The sequence below is a fragment of the Xyrauchen texanus genome, chromosome 17 (genome assembly GCF_025860055.1).
Source record: "Xyrauchen texanus isolate HMW12.3.18 chromosome 17, RBS_HiC_50CHRs, whole genome shotgun sequence".
NCBI classification, from domain to species: Eukaryota; Metazoa; Chordata; class Actinopteri; order Cypriniformes; family Catostomidae; genus Xyrauchen; species Xyrauchen texanus.
Genome location: NC_068292.1, coordinates 25,486,612 through 25,502,886, shown reverse-complemented (window position 1 = coordinate 25,502,886; position 16,275 = coordinate 25,486,612). Strand labels below are relative to the sequence as shown.

General features: G+C 38.7%; 2 protein-coding genes across 2 annotated transcripts in view; both read left to right on the top strand.

The window, feature by feature from the left end:
• LOC127658453 (hormone-sensitive lipase-like) overlaps positions 1 to 7,676 on the top strand; it is a 60,688-nt gene extending 53,012 nt beyond the window's left edge. Inside the window, exons 13-14 of the mRNA XM_052147769.1 lie at positions 3,221 to 3,481; positions 3,802 to 7,676. Of these exons, the coding sequence (XP_052003729.1) occupies positions 3,221 to 3,481; positions 3,802 to 4,209 (669 nt within the window). The 3' untranslated portion in view covers positions 4,210 to 7,676. The remainder of the gene's footprint in view (positions 1 to 3,220; positions 3,482 to 3,801) is intronic.
• A 256-nt stretch (positions 7,677 to 7,932) lies between these two features.
• The window catches only part of LOC127658456 (transmembrane protein 145-like), a 32,029-nt gene continuing 23,686 nt past the window's right edge, over positions 7,933 to 16,275 (top strand). The window contains exon 1 of the mRNA XM_052147771.1: positions 7,933 to 8,145. Within this exon, the coding sequence (XP_052003731.1) occupies positions 8,050 to 8,145 (96 nt within the window). The 5' untranslated portion in view covers positions 7,933 to 8,049. The remainder of the gene's footprint in view (positions 8,146 to 16,275) is intronic.

The following is a 16,275-nucleotide window of genomic DNA, read 5'->3' as shown; positions in this document are numbered from 1 at the left end:
CACAAATATTGATCTGGACATTGTTAGCTTCTTGTCTTTTTTTTTACATGTCTTACACTGTACATTTAGATTAAAATATTTTATGTTGGAGGCTACAAGAAAATAGCCTTTATTAATTAATTATTAGTAGTTGTAGTGTCTCAGATAATCTTGCTCATTGTCACATAGCTCTTGTATACACTGAAGCGGCAGTTTAAGATAAACCCAGACCAGCGAACGTCAAATAACTTTTGTGTGGTTAATACTTTTAAAGAAAAATTTCCTTGGCCATAAATCCATAATGTCAAATCAAATGAAAGAAACAAGGTGAATATGAATAACACACATTTATTAAAACATAGAAGAACAAGAAAACGGAACAACACTCAGACCGAAACTTCGGCATTAACATTTCACTTATAATTAGCAGCACAATTAACTTCAGCACAGGCTACAAAATAAATTATGTTATTGAAATATTGTAAAGTGGTCATATGAACTACACAAATGAGCGTTTAAAAAATAATATGCAAAATCGAATAGCTCCATAGCGGATGGCGAAAAATGACGTAAAGAAGTCTAATATCTTTCACCATAGACCATGTTTAAATTTCGATGTTTCTGGCCAGAAATACCAACATATTCACTTTATCTGGTTTTAATAAGCTGCGGATTGGAGTAACTACACTACCCGCTGTGCTGAAGACCCGCTCTGATGGAGTACTGGTAGCACATATGCACAGATATTTCCGTGCTAATCTTGCCATGAGCGGAAACCTTTTGTCGTTCGTTTTCCACCAAGTCAGCGGGTCCTCTTCCCCATCAATGGCCATTTCCTGCAGGTACATGGTCATTTCTGCCTCGACCTTTTGCTCATCAGTGAGTAAAATAACGAAATTATAGTTTTTAAGTGGAAAATAGTATTTATGAGATAAAACCAATAATATGTAGGGAAAATATAAAATATGGCACAAAGACTTAGTGATTTGCAATATGTTGTTTTTTTTTAATCCCCTTTTTCTCCCCAATTTTGGAATGCCCAATTCCCACTACTTAACTAGGTCCTGTGTGGCGTGGTTACTCACTTCAATCCGGGTGGTGGAGGACAAGTCTCAGTTGCCTCCGCTTCTGAGACAGTCAATCCACGTATCTTATCAAGTGGCTTGTGTGCATGACACCGTGGAGACTCACAGCATGTGGAGTCTCATGCTATTCTCCGTGATCCACGCACAATTTACCACACCGCCCATTGAGAGCGAGAACCACTAATCATGACCACGAGGAGGTTATCCCATGTGACTCTACCCTCCTTAGTAACCGGACCAATTTGGTTGCTTAGGAGACCTGGCTGGAGTCACTCAGCACACCCTGGATTCGAAAATGTGACTACCGGGGTGGTAGTCAGCATCAATATACGCTGAGCTACCTAGGCTATGCTGAGCCCCCCCCCCCCCCTCCCCACCCTCAGAACTTTGCGTTCTGAGTATTCCTGAACTCTACATTGTGCGGAACCTGGGCAGAGGGGCACCGAAGCGAAGCCAGCCAAAGAAGGGCTAAGAGAAGAGCAAGACCCAAGAGAGAAGAGTTTGTCCTAGACAGGGAGGTTTTGTTAAGTTGAGGTTGGCCACACCCTAAAGGTGCCTTGAGCCAATCAGAAGTGTCTTTTTCTGGTTCACATGTTCATTTATGTCCTCCCATCAAGATAATACATTTATGACCCATTGTTCCTTTTCCTACTCAAAAAGTAAACATTTTAATCATGAATTTCTGTATTTAAGTCATTCTGCATAGAAATTGTTAATTCTTCTGCCCATAACATCCTACAACATGCTATTATTTACTGTACACAAACAAATTGTCAAACCACGCTGCTATTTTTATGCAAGTGTAATATAACTGCAAACATTGCAATAATTTAAAAAAAGAAAAGCCAGAGTACTCTTTTATATTATTTTAATATTATGCAACATATTTTATAATATATCTGTTATTCTTAATGTAAATTATTCCACGTGTATTTATGTCACTGTATCTTGTGTTATATTATACAGGCATTAATCCAGGTATTATATAAAAAAAAAGAAGTTGGCTTCAGGTGTCTGTTAATAATATATTCATAGCAAAATGCATGTGCAAATAAATATCCAACAGTGCTCTTTACTCATCTCACTCGCATACAAAACAGATTATGTACTACTCAAAATGCATCAACACCATGGAAAGAACTTAATGAAACATGCTTAAATAAATGCTTTAACAGCATTAAATATATGAATTTCTATCATTGGCATCTGAAGGGTGAGGGTTTGTAGAACAGTAACCACACCGCCTACTTTACAGGAGTGAAATAGATTTGAGTTTAATTTTTTACGAACTTGATGTGAATAGACCTTCTGTTGGAAGTTCGTCTCGCAAATTCGTCATGGATTTGATGTGAACAGGCCATAAGTTGTGTTGTGAATATGCTGTTTCCAAAAAACACGCTACATGCAATGTAATACTGACTAAAAACAAATGAAAATCTGACTATAATAAATTATTATGACAACAAAATATTTACTACATTTTTATATTTTAATACAAAGACAAAAAATATGACAAAGAAATGTGAAACAATTAACACTAAAGTTGGTATCCAGTGAACTGTGCAAGTAAACAAACCTACTCTTTTTATACTGTTGGTCGCACTACGCAATCCATTGGGCCATGCAAATAATTGCTTCACACCACACAGTTCAGTTGGGAAACCCTGTCTGGCACTGGCAGGAAAAATGGTTGCATAAATTTGTCATAGTCTGGAGCACCTTTTTTGATTACATACAGTTATTTCACTGTTTCTCTCTCTCTGAAGTAAGTGAAGTAAGAAATTGTAGTGCTGAAAGTTAAGTCTTGTTTTGCAACTCTGAGAAATGGCACAGGATTGTGCTGCGATGATGTCACTCTGCGGATTGGATTTTGCATGCTGTTGTTCAACTGTTTGAAAATCTCTTGGACAATCCCATGACTTTATAACACAATTTTTTTGCTGCCAGGCTCAAATGAGTAATTCCAACCACTCTGTATTCAACAGAAGTAAAAAGAAAAGGGAAGGCCAGGGGGTCCAAATGCTCATTAAGGGAGTTGTATTATTGAGAGCAAAGATATGTGGAATCAGAACAAGTAATAGAGGTGTTGCACTGTGACCTTGATCCAAAACATTTGATCTTTTATTCATCTCTCCCAATATCTGCCTCTTTATTAGCCTGAGGATGTGAGTTTCTTCCTCTGCAAAGAAGTAGATCCCACCATGTCCGAATCCTTTTCCTCTGTGGCCATTCCGCCCCCTTGTGGCTGGGAAGACTCGGAGAACCCAAGGGAGTTTCCAGATGGCTTTGAGCCTCTACGCTCAGAGCAGTTAGCAGAGATGACTGTACAGAGTTCACCTATTGTCAAAAACCCCTACATGTCCCCCCTGCTGGCTCCAGACAGCATGCTGAAAGGACTCCCTCCCATACACATAGTGGTAAGGGCATAAGGAGACTTAAACAGATTTATAATTAAGTCTTTTTCCAATCTAGCCTTGGAAAATTCAATATTTTCTCACCTATTTGTTGTCCTTTTGATGAGTTTATAAGAATGTGGTAATACAAAGTCTTGTTTGCTACATCATTTTCAGTATAGGAAACTAAAGTGGGGCGCTCCCTTGTGTGATCTTCATTCAACTCATACACTCATTTAAGTTTTTAATTTAGCCTGTCTTGTGTTTTTAAATCTTTGCCCATCTTGAGACTTTTGAGTAATTGTTATCATCTGCAATCCATCATCTTCTTACTCTTTTCTCAGGCCTGTCATCTGGACCCTATGCTAGACGACTCTGTAATGTTTGCCAAAAGGCTACGAAACGTCGGTCAGCCAGTGACCCTGTGTGTTGTTGATGACCTCCCTCACGGCTTCCTCAGTCTGTCACAGCTCTCAAGGGAGACTCGGGAAGCTACTAACTTATGCATGGAGAGAATCAAGGATGTGTTCACCATGAAAGACCCTCCCCCAGAGATGCGTAAGCACTGCAAACTGGAACGGACAAATCAGAGGGCTTCGGTGACTAAAAGAAACCACATTCAGCTTTCGAAAGAGATTGCACAAGAAGAGGAGGAGGAGTTTGCTTTGGGGGGCGGACCTGTTGTTGGTGAGGACGGGCTTGCTGGTTTTTCTCCTCCCAATAAATCTGAAGCTGAAAAGATTCCAGCATAGATTTTGGCCTGGCAGTGGCTTAATTCTGAATAGTACCGAAAGAGATGCACATGGGCCAGAAGAACGTTGCATCATTTAATAATGACAATCATGGCTAGAGCAACCACTGATTACAGTGGATAAATGTATAATGAGAAATGTGATGGAATGAGTCATGGAACCAGTTATTAAAACGGTAATTACATATACAGTATACAAAACACCATTAAATGTATTTGGAGAGAGGAAAAGGATAAAATTAGATCACACCCACATGCATTTCTCTTTTACACCTATTTTACCACTTTGCCATTTGTGGTATTATACCAGCACAAAAACAAATGTATCCTGCCTTGTACAAAAACATTCCAGAACATGGATGTTGTTGAAAGATGTTTCTAATAGAGACATAAACCCAAACCTTACACTTTATAGCACATACTATTCTTACACATTCATTAAATTTACCTACAAACTATGATTTAAGATAACACCTGTCCGAATATAACTAAAAGTTATGTTTGCAGAGTAGATCATTAGAATGCCTTGCTGAGGCTTACAAAAGCATTTATAATATTAGATTTTTTGCTCTTTCATATAGTAGTTTTTGAATTATTTATGAAAAAGAATTCTAATAAGGTGTTATCATGTATGTTATTAATCTACTTGCCTCTGTTCTTGTTTCAATGTCTAAGATTTGTTTATTGAAATCATTTATTGTCCTTATAGTCAGTTTGATGTAATGTTAGCTTGAGACTGTAATAGATGCAACTTTGAAAACTGTACAAGAACTTTTACTTCATAAAATGCAGCTTTGAGGGGAAAACCTGGCTATTCCTCTGTCACTGCTTTTCCCTGGCATGTAAACACAAGTATTATCTTCTATTATCATCCTCGCTGGATTTCTCCTGCTCCCTCATTCCCTACGTCAGTTTGTTTCCCTCTGTTCACATTCATGTCATCTGTCCTCATGCATGCTGACCCATTTTGAGCACACTCTTTAATTCTCACCCAGCCTGTCCAAGAGGTATTTTAAGTAGGCTCCCTCAACACCCAGCAACCTTGAGCCAATGCAATCTTTCAGCCTGCCCCTGTATGATACCAACTGCCAGTATGATGGCTCTGATGAGTCTTTATTTGAATCAGGTCGACTCTTTCTTTGGCACTAATGGACTGTACTGATTTTCCAAAGGGGCACGGAATCTATTAAGCCCCAGAATTTGGACACACCATAGAATTTATTACGGCTGTATTGGATGACTCAACCTTTGTGTGCACAGCTCTGCTTACAACTGTTAGATAGTAGAAGTGGTGGTCTTGTTTATGCTGTGGTATTGCCATCTTTTTGATACAAGAATTTCTCATAACTATTCTTGCTTTCACTGATATACACAGTTTGGTGGCTGACTTGTCTTCTGATACTGTGTATGTCTTTCCAAGATATCCACAGAAAAGTCCTGATCTTTAGCTGTGTCTGTGATTGGATTTAGCCTCAGCTGAAGGCATTTGCAACGAGAAAACAGTGCTCCATCTACTGCTGATTGCAGCATTTTGAAGCTGTTTACAAGAATGTAGAGAATTAAAAAAAGAGTTGCTTACTTGCTCTTTTCTAGTTCCTTTCTGTATCTGTGGGTGACAGCTTTGAAAAACCAGGTCTTGGTTACTCTGCAGTTTTTGTTGGATGTGAGTAGTGCATACTTGAAATGTGTCTTTTTTGTGAATAGTGCTTCAAGCTTGTTTATTTTTAATTTTTTTTTTGTCAGATTGTGCCTGATTAAGTAAAATTTATTTGTCTGGTATTTTCATGTCACTTGTATTTTAGTGAAGCTTTTCGGTGCCAAAATAAAAGCGAATGGGAAAGCAAACATATTGAAAATTCTCATTTGTTTATTATAGGCATTTATCGTGCCATTACTAATTCAGAAGGTTAAATTAACTAATCAAAATGGCACAAAAATCCCATTTCCTCTAAGAAAAAAAGCAATGTTGCCAGGATTGTATTTTAGTGTGTGGAAAACAAAGAAAAACAACAAAGGTTGCATTTATTTAGTTATGCATGTTAAATGTGTATTTCTGCAGTATGAGAAAAGAAATGGCAAACGTGCATTGCTTTTCAACACGTTATGTTTTCCCATTTACTTTAAATTTTTGCACTGAAAGTCTTCCATGGCTCAGAACACTATATTTAATACTGTGTAGTTCAGAAGCCGTCTCTTGTTTCTCTTTGTGTTATAATTGTGTCCGCTCTGCATGGAAATGCTTCTCAGTGTCATTGTGCATCTAGCTGGAAAAGCCATTGTGTATAGTCCCTTCATGGAACCATGACTAAAACAACCAGAACTGGTAGAGGAAAGATAAGACTCTATGACACCCTCTGGCACATAGTTATCCTTTTTCAATGGATTGATCTCTCCAAGCTATTTTGTTGTTTTTTTTCTGGCTTGAGGATGTGACCTTGAATGCACAGTTGAGCATTTCCATCTTGCTGGAACCATGAACATGGCAGTGGATGGATGGAAAGAAAGTTGGGTCGCCTAGTTTTCTAGTCGGCTTTCTCTGGTCTTTCATTTTCCATGACTCTCAAACAACCTCCCTAAGAGGTAGACTACTCATTCATCTCAAGGGTGTTAAATAAAACCGTGTTCATTTAGCCCTCTCTTTAACAAGCTAAGCCAAACCTGCCCCTTATTACTACACTGTGGTGTAAACACCCAAAATTTACATTGTGTTGCATCATTTCCCTCAGAGGCACATGCTCACTGAGTCATGTCATTGCATTTTTACATCTGTTCTTATGACTAATAGTCAATCAGTCACTGGCTTGGAGTTATAATCAGTTGAAGGTTGTTATTTCATTGTCTCAAAATGGGATTGCTGCAATTTCTTTATTTAAGTGGTTTTGAATTTCTATGCTCTTGAAATCCACTGACGGTAATGTGGGCCGATTTTAAGTGTGGCCTCTAATGATCACTGCAGTGTCATTTGCAAGGGTGTTTATGTCTATTTTTCTGTCCTAGTTTTCACTGCAATATCCACTGCCTTGAGTTATGCAAACCTAGATGGATTCTGCACCATTTTGCTTCAGTCCACTAGGTTGTATTTTATCTCCCATTATAATTTGCACATGTTCAGTAAGAAACTAATTCTTGGGTGTTCTCAGAAAATAAGCATTTTATAGTTCAGTGGGAGAGCTTTCAGGTGCCATCACAGCCATTCAGGGACCGAGTTGGCTTCCTTTTTTCATGATTTTCTCCTTTCTCATGTGAAGACACCGAAGTGCAAACCTGTATATTTGGAATGTACTGTATGTGCATAGATGACGTTTATTGTGCAGAGACCATACTTTTAAGTTCTTTCTCAGAATATATTTAAGACATGTAAAGACTATATACTGGAATGCTACGACGGATAAATGAGAGTATTTTTCTGCAGTAGGCCTATGTATTTTCCCAGTGTTGATTTAGATTTTAATAAATATTTTCTGTCTACCATGTTTTTTTTTATATAACCTAATGGGATGGAACAAACAACAAACACACACAAATTTAAGTTTTAATTATTAGGCGTAGATATAAAATCAATAAAAAACATTATCCATTAAAGTGACAGCTATTTGTTCATGCGATGTCGCAATAAAATTTCGGCAGCGCGCATTTCACGCTTTCCTGGCAATGAGCGTGTGATACCAGGCGCGCTCCCGGTGAAAATACTGGGGATGCTATGCATTTGAGAGAAGAACGAGGACGCGCATATAGCAGCCACACTAGGCAGATCTCCGTATAGTCCGAAAGCCTTCCTGCTCACATAATATTAGAAAGAGAGTACAGAGACGGTACAGAGAGAGCCGGTGAACAGGTAAAAATGGAGAAAGTATTAGGACTCGCTGTGGTATCCAGTATTTTGTGTGTCGGATCGGTTTTGGGAAAATACGTCAGAGGTATCGTCAATACAAAAGAGGTGAGTCTGATGTTTACATTTTAACAGTCATAAATTAATTGTGGGGGGCTATTCTTCAGCCACCGTTTGTCGTGCATGAGTGTTAGTAATGAGCTCATATGAGTGTTATGTGCATGTTTTCACGCGCCTCTGCATTCGCGCACACCTGGACGCCCGATGCTTTAACGTGCATTTGCCAAGATCATTACCTCCTTTCGATCTCTTGAGCTGGTCAAGGCTTATTTCAGCCGTAATGCATAACCTTCTATTCAGACACGCGTAACCACGTTTTAAAACAGTGTATTACCAGTAGTCCACCAACTTAAACTTGCGTCAGAACATCCTCCCATCCGTTATGTCGTTACAGGTGTGCCTCGACCAAGATTATTGTAGTGTCATTAATGGTCTGAGGTCCTCCAGCGTTCTTTATTCATATTAAATTAAAATGATCAAAGGCAGATGCTGGAGTCCTAACAGATTTATGTTATGTTGCGTGATGTGTATTAATAGGGGTTGTGCTTGATTCAAAAACTCCATGCTCCACAATTTCACATCAGATAAACCAGAAATCTAATGCAGACAGCAATGTTCAGGCATAGTCACATAAGTGTGTCCCAATTTGCCCAGTGTCTTTTTCTTAATTGTCAATGTACATGTTGGTGGGTAAATTAAATAATACTGGTTTATTTTAAACACTTTGTTATTACTGAATAGTCATATTGAAAGGTTTTAATGCAGCTGAACCCATGTGACCAGTTTCATTGAATAAGTTATTTGTACATTTCTGCATCTCGAAATAAAATTTAGCAGTTGCAGTCTTATCCTCTGCTTGCCACCAGTGAAAACCACCAGTTTCTGCCTCAGACAGCAGTGTCTAAGTGCTGATCTGATTTGTGGCTCTGTATGACACTGGTGTCCAAACTTTTTCGGTCGGGGGCCAAATGCAGAAAAAAAAACAAGGTGCCGTGAGCCGCAACGATGTAATAATAAAACAAAAATAGCTAGACGTTACCAGATAGCCACTACACATAATCTTTATATTGTACGCTTAATATTATGCAAGTTTTAATCATAAATTGTGCTCTATGGTATGCCTTTAGGCCCTGCATTTAAATAAAGAATGTATTTCACTCACAAAGAACTCTTATAATGGAGTAGTGATGTGTCTTATACAAAATATTATACTAATTTATTCACATTTTTATCTTTTTGACATCCATTGAGTGGCACAGAAAAGAACATATATGGGGCTTTTCCACTGCATGGTACAGCTCCACTCTGCTCACTTTTTGGGGGTTTTACACTGTGGATAGTACCTGGTACTTTTTTCAGTACCACCTCGGTCAAGGTTCCAAGCGAGCCAATTCGATACTAAATGTGAGGTCAAAACCCTGCAGATCACTGATTGGTCAAAGAGAATCGCCACTACCAACGTCAGTGGATTTGTGACACGGGACATCAACCCGCTAGTTTTAAAGTTAGTAACATAATAATTTGTATTATGAGGTGCAGACGTTCCTCTCCTTAGCGACGAATGAAACAACGTCTTTCAGGAAGTGTCTCAGCTGTTGGCTGCACACGGCTAGCACGGAAGACCTACCAACAGTGTAGGAAAAAAAAAAAAACATTAAGTGACTACAGAACCATCAAGGACCACAACAGCTGGAGTGGTTCAAACAGAAGAAAGTGGAAGTGATTCGACCAAATGGAAGCTATCTATGGCAATGGGAGGGAGAGTGCCCTGGACTCGGCCATGGCATTATTGATGTCCACAATGGAGGATGTCATGTTTTGTTACATTAACTCTATATTCTGCTTAAAAGCTTCTCTTTAATTAGTTGACCAGCTACTGCTTGCTTCTAAAACAACCAGGTCAATTTAACTGTTACACTTGTGTAAAATGAGCTAGTAGCTAACAGCTAGCAATCGTGTTATAGTTTATTGTTTTGTGTCACGTTTAAGATGCTGTCACGACAGTAGAGGCGGCGCAACTATGACGATCAGCCTGTAATCCCACCCACGTTGAGGCGGCACTAAACTGCAGTAGAAAAGTAAAGCGAGCAGAGTTGAGTCGAACCACAACGTGCAGTGGAAAACTGTCAGTAGATCTGCTACTGAGTGTTGGGTTTGACCCATCAGATTACATTTGATCACTTTATGAAGTGATAAAAGGAATGACTCTTTATAGGTATACAATTATAACTTCTGTTCTGTTGTTACTTGCATTCCAAATACGATTTTAATTTGATCAAAATTATTGCGCTTTATATTATTATGTAGACCTGCACGTGCAAGTGTTTTAAGCGCTCTATTCTACAGTATTGTGTCCTCACTCAAATGGGGCTGGGAAGCCTGTGAATCATTGTTCTTGCTTCAACAAATATCAGAACAAAACAATTAATTACAGAACACTTCCCAGAGCTACAGTTCTGGAAGAGTATGCTCGGTTCGCGTGTCTCTGCGCATGCTCAATAAACTCTGTTCAGCTGCTCGCACAACAGCAGCTCTACACTGTTGTATGATGTGAGGTATCGGGACATTTGAACAAGTACATGAGTAAAATATCTAACATGATGTCAATTCTTTAATAAATGCATCGTTCTTTCTCCCGTTGAACTCTGCCAGTGGATGAAGCTGGAACTCCGCCAGTGGATGAAGACATCCAGTATCCAGAATATGAATTTCAGATAATTACTCAATAGCGGGCCTAATTCTGTTCTATTTCTGAAGTCTCTCGCGGGCCCATCGGAGCAGTTAGAGGGCAGCAGATGGCCCGCGGGATGGACTTTGGAAACCCCTGCTTTATGAGATGGTTAAACAGTCCATTAATCTCACTTTTGTTTATTTCCTTACAAGGTCATTCTCTCAAACTGCCACACACACACACACACACACACACACACAAACACAAACACACGCGCGCGCACGCGCACATGCACATGCACACACTTTTAAACTGTTACAGGGAAGTTTTATTAAATTGTAAGTATTTGTGTGAGACCCCATAAATCATCAAACATTATTAGTAATGCATGTAATGATCACAAAATATATCTACAGTTTATCAAATATATAGTTGATGCACATAAGCACATTAACAGAAAGCTTTTCATGAAATTCATTATCTTGTACTAGTATAGAGAATTGTATTCTTCCTTAATATTGTGCTGTAATAATGCAATTTTGTACTTGTGAATTTGGTGGTCCAATATATTTGAGTCAAAGAAGACTGATTCCAGCAAAGCTCCTTCCTATGAAACGGATCTGTGAAACAAAGCGCAGACACAACTGCTGATGTCATGGCCGGAGGGTTGTGCAGGTACAGCCCATCCTTTAATAACTAATACTGCCACAGGCATAGACTCTTTCCAGGACACTCAGGTTAAGGTGTGTGTGAATGCATGTGAGTGTATTTATGTCTAGCCCTGTTGTGTACCTTAAGTAATTAATCATTTAAAAGCACAATGGACCAGGGGTGACATGACTAGTTGATTGGTAATTAATTGTTAATGAGGCTCAATGAGTGGACAGAGATCCAAGACAGACAGGCATACAGAGAGAAAGGATCAGAGAACATGTAATTGAAATTGAGAGTGGTGAGGCCTTCAATGATTCTGTGAAGTGACCGGATACTACATCTGTGTATAGTGCGTGATTAATGTAGTGTCTGTGTACTTTATCTCTTTCCCTTCCTCTGGCTGGTTCAATGACTTTGTATTACAATGCACTATCTGTGGGGGAAATAGACCAATGGCACTCCATATTGCAACACACACGTTTTATTTTGCAGTCAATCAGCATTCAGCCATTGACATGCAACTAAATTAGTTGACACACATAAACAAATATACGGTCTTCTCTTAAATTGGTCAAGTCATTTTTATTTGTATAAAATAATACACATAATTTCAAAGCAGCTTTACAGAAAATCATGCTGCAATGTCTGTAATTCTAATTACATGTAATGTAATTAAATGTCTTAAAATTCCACATTGAGCAGTTTCATTGAAAAACTTACCTTAACGTTAACATTTACAGAACTCGGTTCCTTTATGTTGTTTTGGACCTGTATGAATTTCTTAGGTAAGTGTAGGCAGAATATCAGTCTGTGAACTCATCGTACGAAAAAAAAAAGATGCAATGAAAATGAATTGTTACTGAGACTACAATGCTGCCAACATACTCCGAAAGTCATACGGGTTTGGAACAACATGGGGTGAATAAATGATGACAGAATTTTCATTTTTGGGTGAACTATCCCTTTAAACACCTCTGCAGAGCCAATGAGAGATGTCCATCTGGTAGAAGGTCTCAGAACGAGAGCAATAGAGAGAAAGAGCGAATTGATCAGACACATAAACTCAGAATGGATCTGGGCAGACACTCACATGAGGAAATGTGAACAGGACAGTCTAGTCCATGTTACATGAGGGATTGGAACAGGGTTTAGACCGAGTTGGGCCTCTCCTGGTTTCTATGGCAGCTGCAAAGTGCAGTACATGTCCGTTGTCATGACAATAGTCAGGAACTGAGGTTGTTTTAGTGGGTTTTCTAAATGGGCGTTTGTTTAACTGGACATCGGTTGTGTGTGTGTGTGTGTGTGCATTTGCATGCTTTTTTTTTACGTCTTTATGATTCTGAAAGACCAACTTTCAAACAAAGTCACATGATTCTTGGCTTTAACTTAATGGTTAGTTGGGTTCAGTTCTGTGTCAGAGATTCTTGGGGTTGGTGTCCCGTAATGTCAAGGGAGACCAGGTTTAATGGAAACCAAGAACAGCAGACAGTGCAGAGAAAGTTAAAATGTACAGGGGGCTGAAGGCTGAAACCCATTTAGTGCCTTTTTACACTTCACTGACTCTTATGTATGAGTCTGACATTGTAAGTGTACAAGTCCCAACCAAAGCCCTGAAATCTACAGGAACTTTATTGATCCCTGAATTACTGCAGTCTACCAAGGGTCTTCAAGAGGAGGTCCCTGACAATACTGCAGACAATAGAGTGCAACAGTTGTATTCCAAAAGTAAAAAACCATAGACGAATCATTTTTTAATGATACCTTATTAAAAAAATGTCATAGTAAATGCTTCTGTTGAAGCCACCAGTCAGTGTTATTTAATCTTGTATTTTTTTAATAGCAGAAATTCCTGGTGAAGAACGAGACTGCCCATTGTTCTAAAGAGAAGGATCCACCAAACAGAGAATTGCGGCCAGTAAAGCGTGCCAAACAAGCACTGCAGCGACCACCAACTCGCATGACGCTGTGTGATTGTCGCAGTCGAATTGGTCTACTCTCTCAAACTACTTACTGTATATATTTGCAGTTATATGAATATTTAGCAATAAATCAATATTCATAATAACAACTTAAAAATCGATAGCTTTTTGTTTTTATTTTATTTTATCGTTCTCAATGCTCTGTGGGATTGTAGTTTATTCCCACAAGAATGACGGTAAGGTGACTACACTGTACAGAGATATAGATATAGATATGGAAATGGCAATGACAGCTTGGCAGATCCTTGGCATTCTAGCTGTCAGTTTGTCCAGATACTCAAGTGACATTTCACCCCACACTTCCTGTAGCACTTGCCATAGTTGTGGCTGTCTTGTCGGGCACTTCTCACACACCTTACAGTCTAACTGATCCCACAAAGCTCAATGGGGTTAAGATGGATAACACTCTTTCCCAATTATCTGTTGTCCAATATCTGGGTTTCTTTACCCATTCTAACCTTTTCTTTTTCTTTTTCTGTTTCAAAAGTGGCTTTTTCTTTGCCATTCTTCCCATAAGGCCTGCACCCCTGACTCTTCTCTTTACTGTTGTACATGAAACTGGTGTTGAGTTGGTAGAATTCAATGAAGCTGTCAGCTGAGGACATGTGAGGCATCTATTTCTCAAACTAGAGACTCTGATGTACTTATCCTCTTGTTTAGTTGTACATCTGGCCTTCTACATCTCTTTCTGTCCTTGTTAAAGTTAGTTGACCTTACTCTTTGAAGACTGTGGTGTACACCTTTATATGAAATCTCAAGCCATTTCAAGCATTGTATAGCCTTCATTCCTCAAAACAATGACTGGCTGATGAGTTTCTAGAGAAAACCTAATATTGACCTTAAGACATGCCAGTCATGCCATGCATACTGTGGCAACTCAAAAACAAGCACAAATACAATGTTAAGCTTCATTTAACAAACCAAATAGCTTTCAACTGTGCTTGATATAATGGCAAGTGATTTTCTAGTACCAAATTAGCAATTTAGCACGACTACTGAAGGATAAGGTGTTGGAGTGGTGGCTGCTGGAAATGGGGCCTGTCTAGATTTGATCAAAAATTTCTTTTTTCAAATAGTGATGGTGCTGTTTTTTTACATCAGTAATGACCTGACTATACTTTGTGATCAGTTGAATGCCACTTTGGTGAATTAAAGTAACAATAGCCTTCCAAAACTGAACATTATTCCAAAGTTTTGGCCACCAGTGTATATATACAGTATACACATATATACAGTATATATATATATATACTGTATATAAATGTACTCATCCCCATGCCATGCCAGATGTGTATGACTTTCTCATGCAGAGCACAAATGAAGATTTTTTTAAAGAATATTTCAGCTCTGTAGGTCCATTCAATGCAAGTAAATGGTGACTAAAACTTTGAGGCTTCAAAAAGCACATAAAGGCAGCATAAAACACTGTTTACGCCTGGTATTAAGATGTGTTTTTGGTGATCCTATCACATGTGGTCAGCGCTAAAAACAGGTCTAAATAGGGTCTAAAACGTTTTTTGATCAGATCACTTAAACCAAATATGAAGGTAGTCAAAAACGCATGTGACCACATCGCATTTGAGGTATAAACCCTGATCTGTCAGTACCTTAATACCCAGGACAGCAGAGAAGCACCACCCCTCACCTGTCAATCAGCCACTGCACTAAAACAAGAGTTTAAACTTGAACGGTTACGAGCAGCTTTAAATGGATCATCTGCTCTGAAAATTTTAAAGAGTGTATACAATCATGAGAACTTCACAGATGAGAAGCACGAACACCTGAAGCTCTTTTAATACAGGTAATCCACCAAAAAAATGCTTATATTAAGTTTCAGATGCATCTTGGAAAAACAAGGTCCACTTATAATGTCAGTCAAGTATTTTTACACCAAAATAGTAATAAATTAATAATATATGATCATTTTCCACCCTGTCTTTAGCCCTTCGTCTAAAACGCTCTGTTTAAAGCTATCTGAACCTTTAAGACAATGTAAAAGCCCACTGTTCTGATTGACTAACTTCATGCAGTCTCTCAAATACAGAAATATTTGAAACTCAATCTGAAGAAAAGGCTTCACACTATAATTTACACATTTTAGGGTTAACTGATAACATATGACCAACACATTTAATCTGAATGTATCAAAATCAGGGACTAAATGTTTTTCATTTCGGTTCGTTCTGAGCATAAACTGTATTTTTCATTCTGGTTCAAAAGTTTTAATTATCAGACAGAGGAGCAGCACATTTAGTTCATCGCACGGCAGCTGACACAGACATGAATGAGCTGCAGGATCAATCAATAATCTGCATGGTTTGCTCCTCCTTTCTTTTAATTTAAACAATTTAGGGGCCTTTAAACGACAAAGTATTCAACTGAAAACGGCAAACTTTTTGTGCGTTATGGCTGTTCGTTTACACGACAATGGCGTTTTAGCGCCTGAAAACAAACGTTTGAAAATGGGTTTCAAAATGCTAATTTGTGAAAACGATGACGGAATGCGTGCGAGTACTTCAAAACAACACGCAAGACATTGAAAACTACAATGGCGGACTGCAGGACTGTGTTTGTGCTGCTCAAGACTCGTAGAAATAAAGCAACCTCACCGTCCGTCCAGACAAAATTGCTCGATGCTTTCACATCTTTATTGTTTGTATTCACCGCTCTGTGGGAGAATGCTTTTGTGCCCAGGTGCATACTGTTTCTTTATAATCTGACGTCCCCAACTCCTGGCCTGGCATGCATAACACAGCACGTTTAGTCGTTTTTGTGGATCCTTGTGAACGCGAAACTTTTCAAAAACGTACATTGTTGTGTGTAAACGCACCTAATTTGACCATTATTGTTCTTGCTTATCACTCACTGTTACAC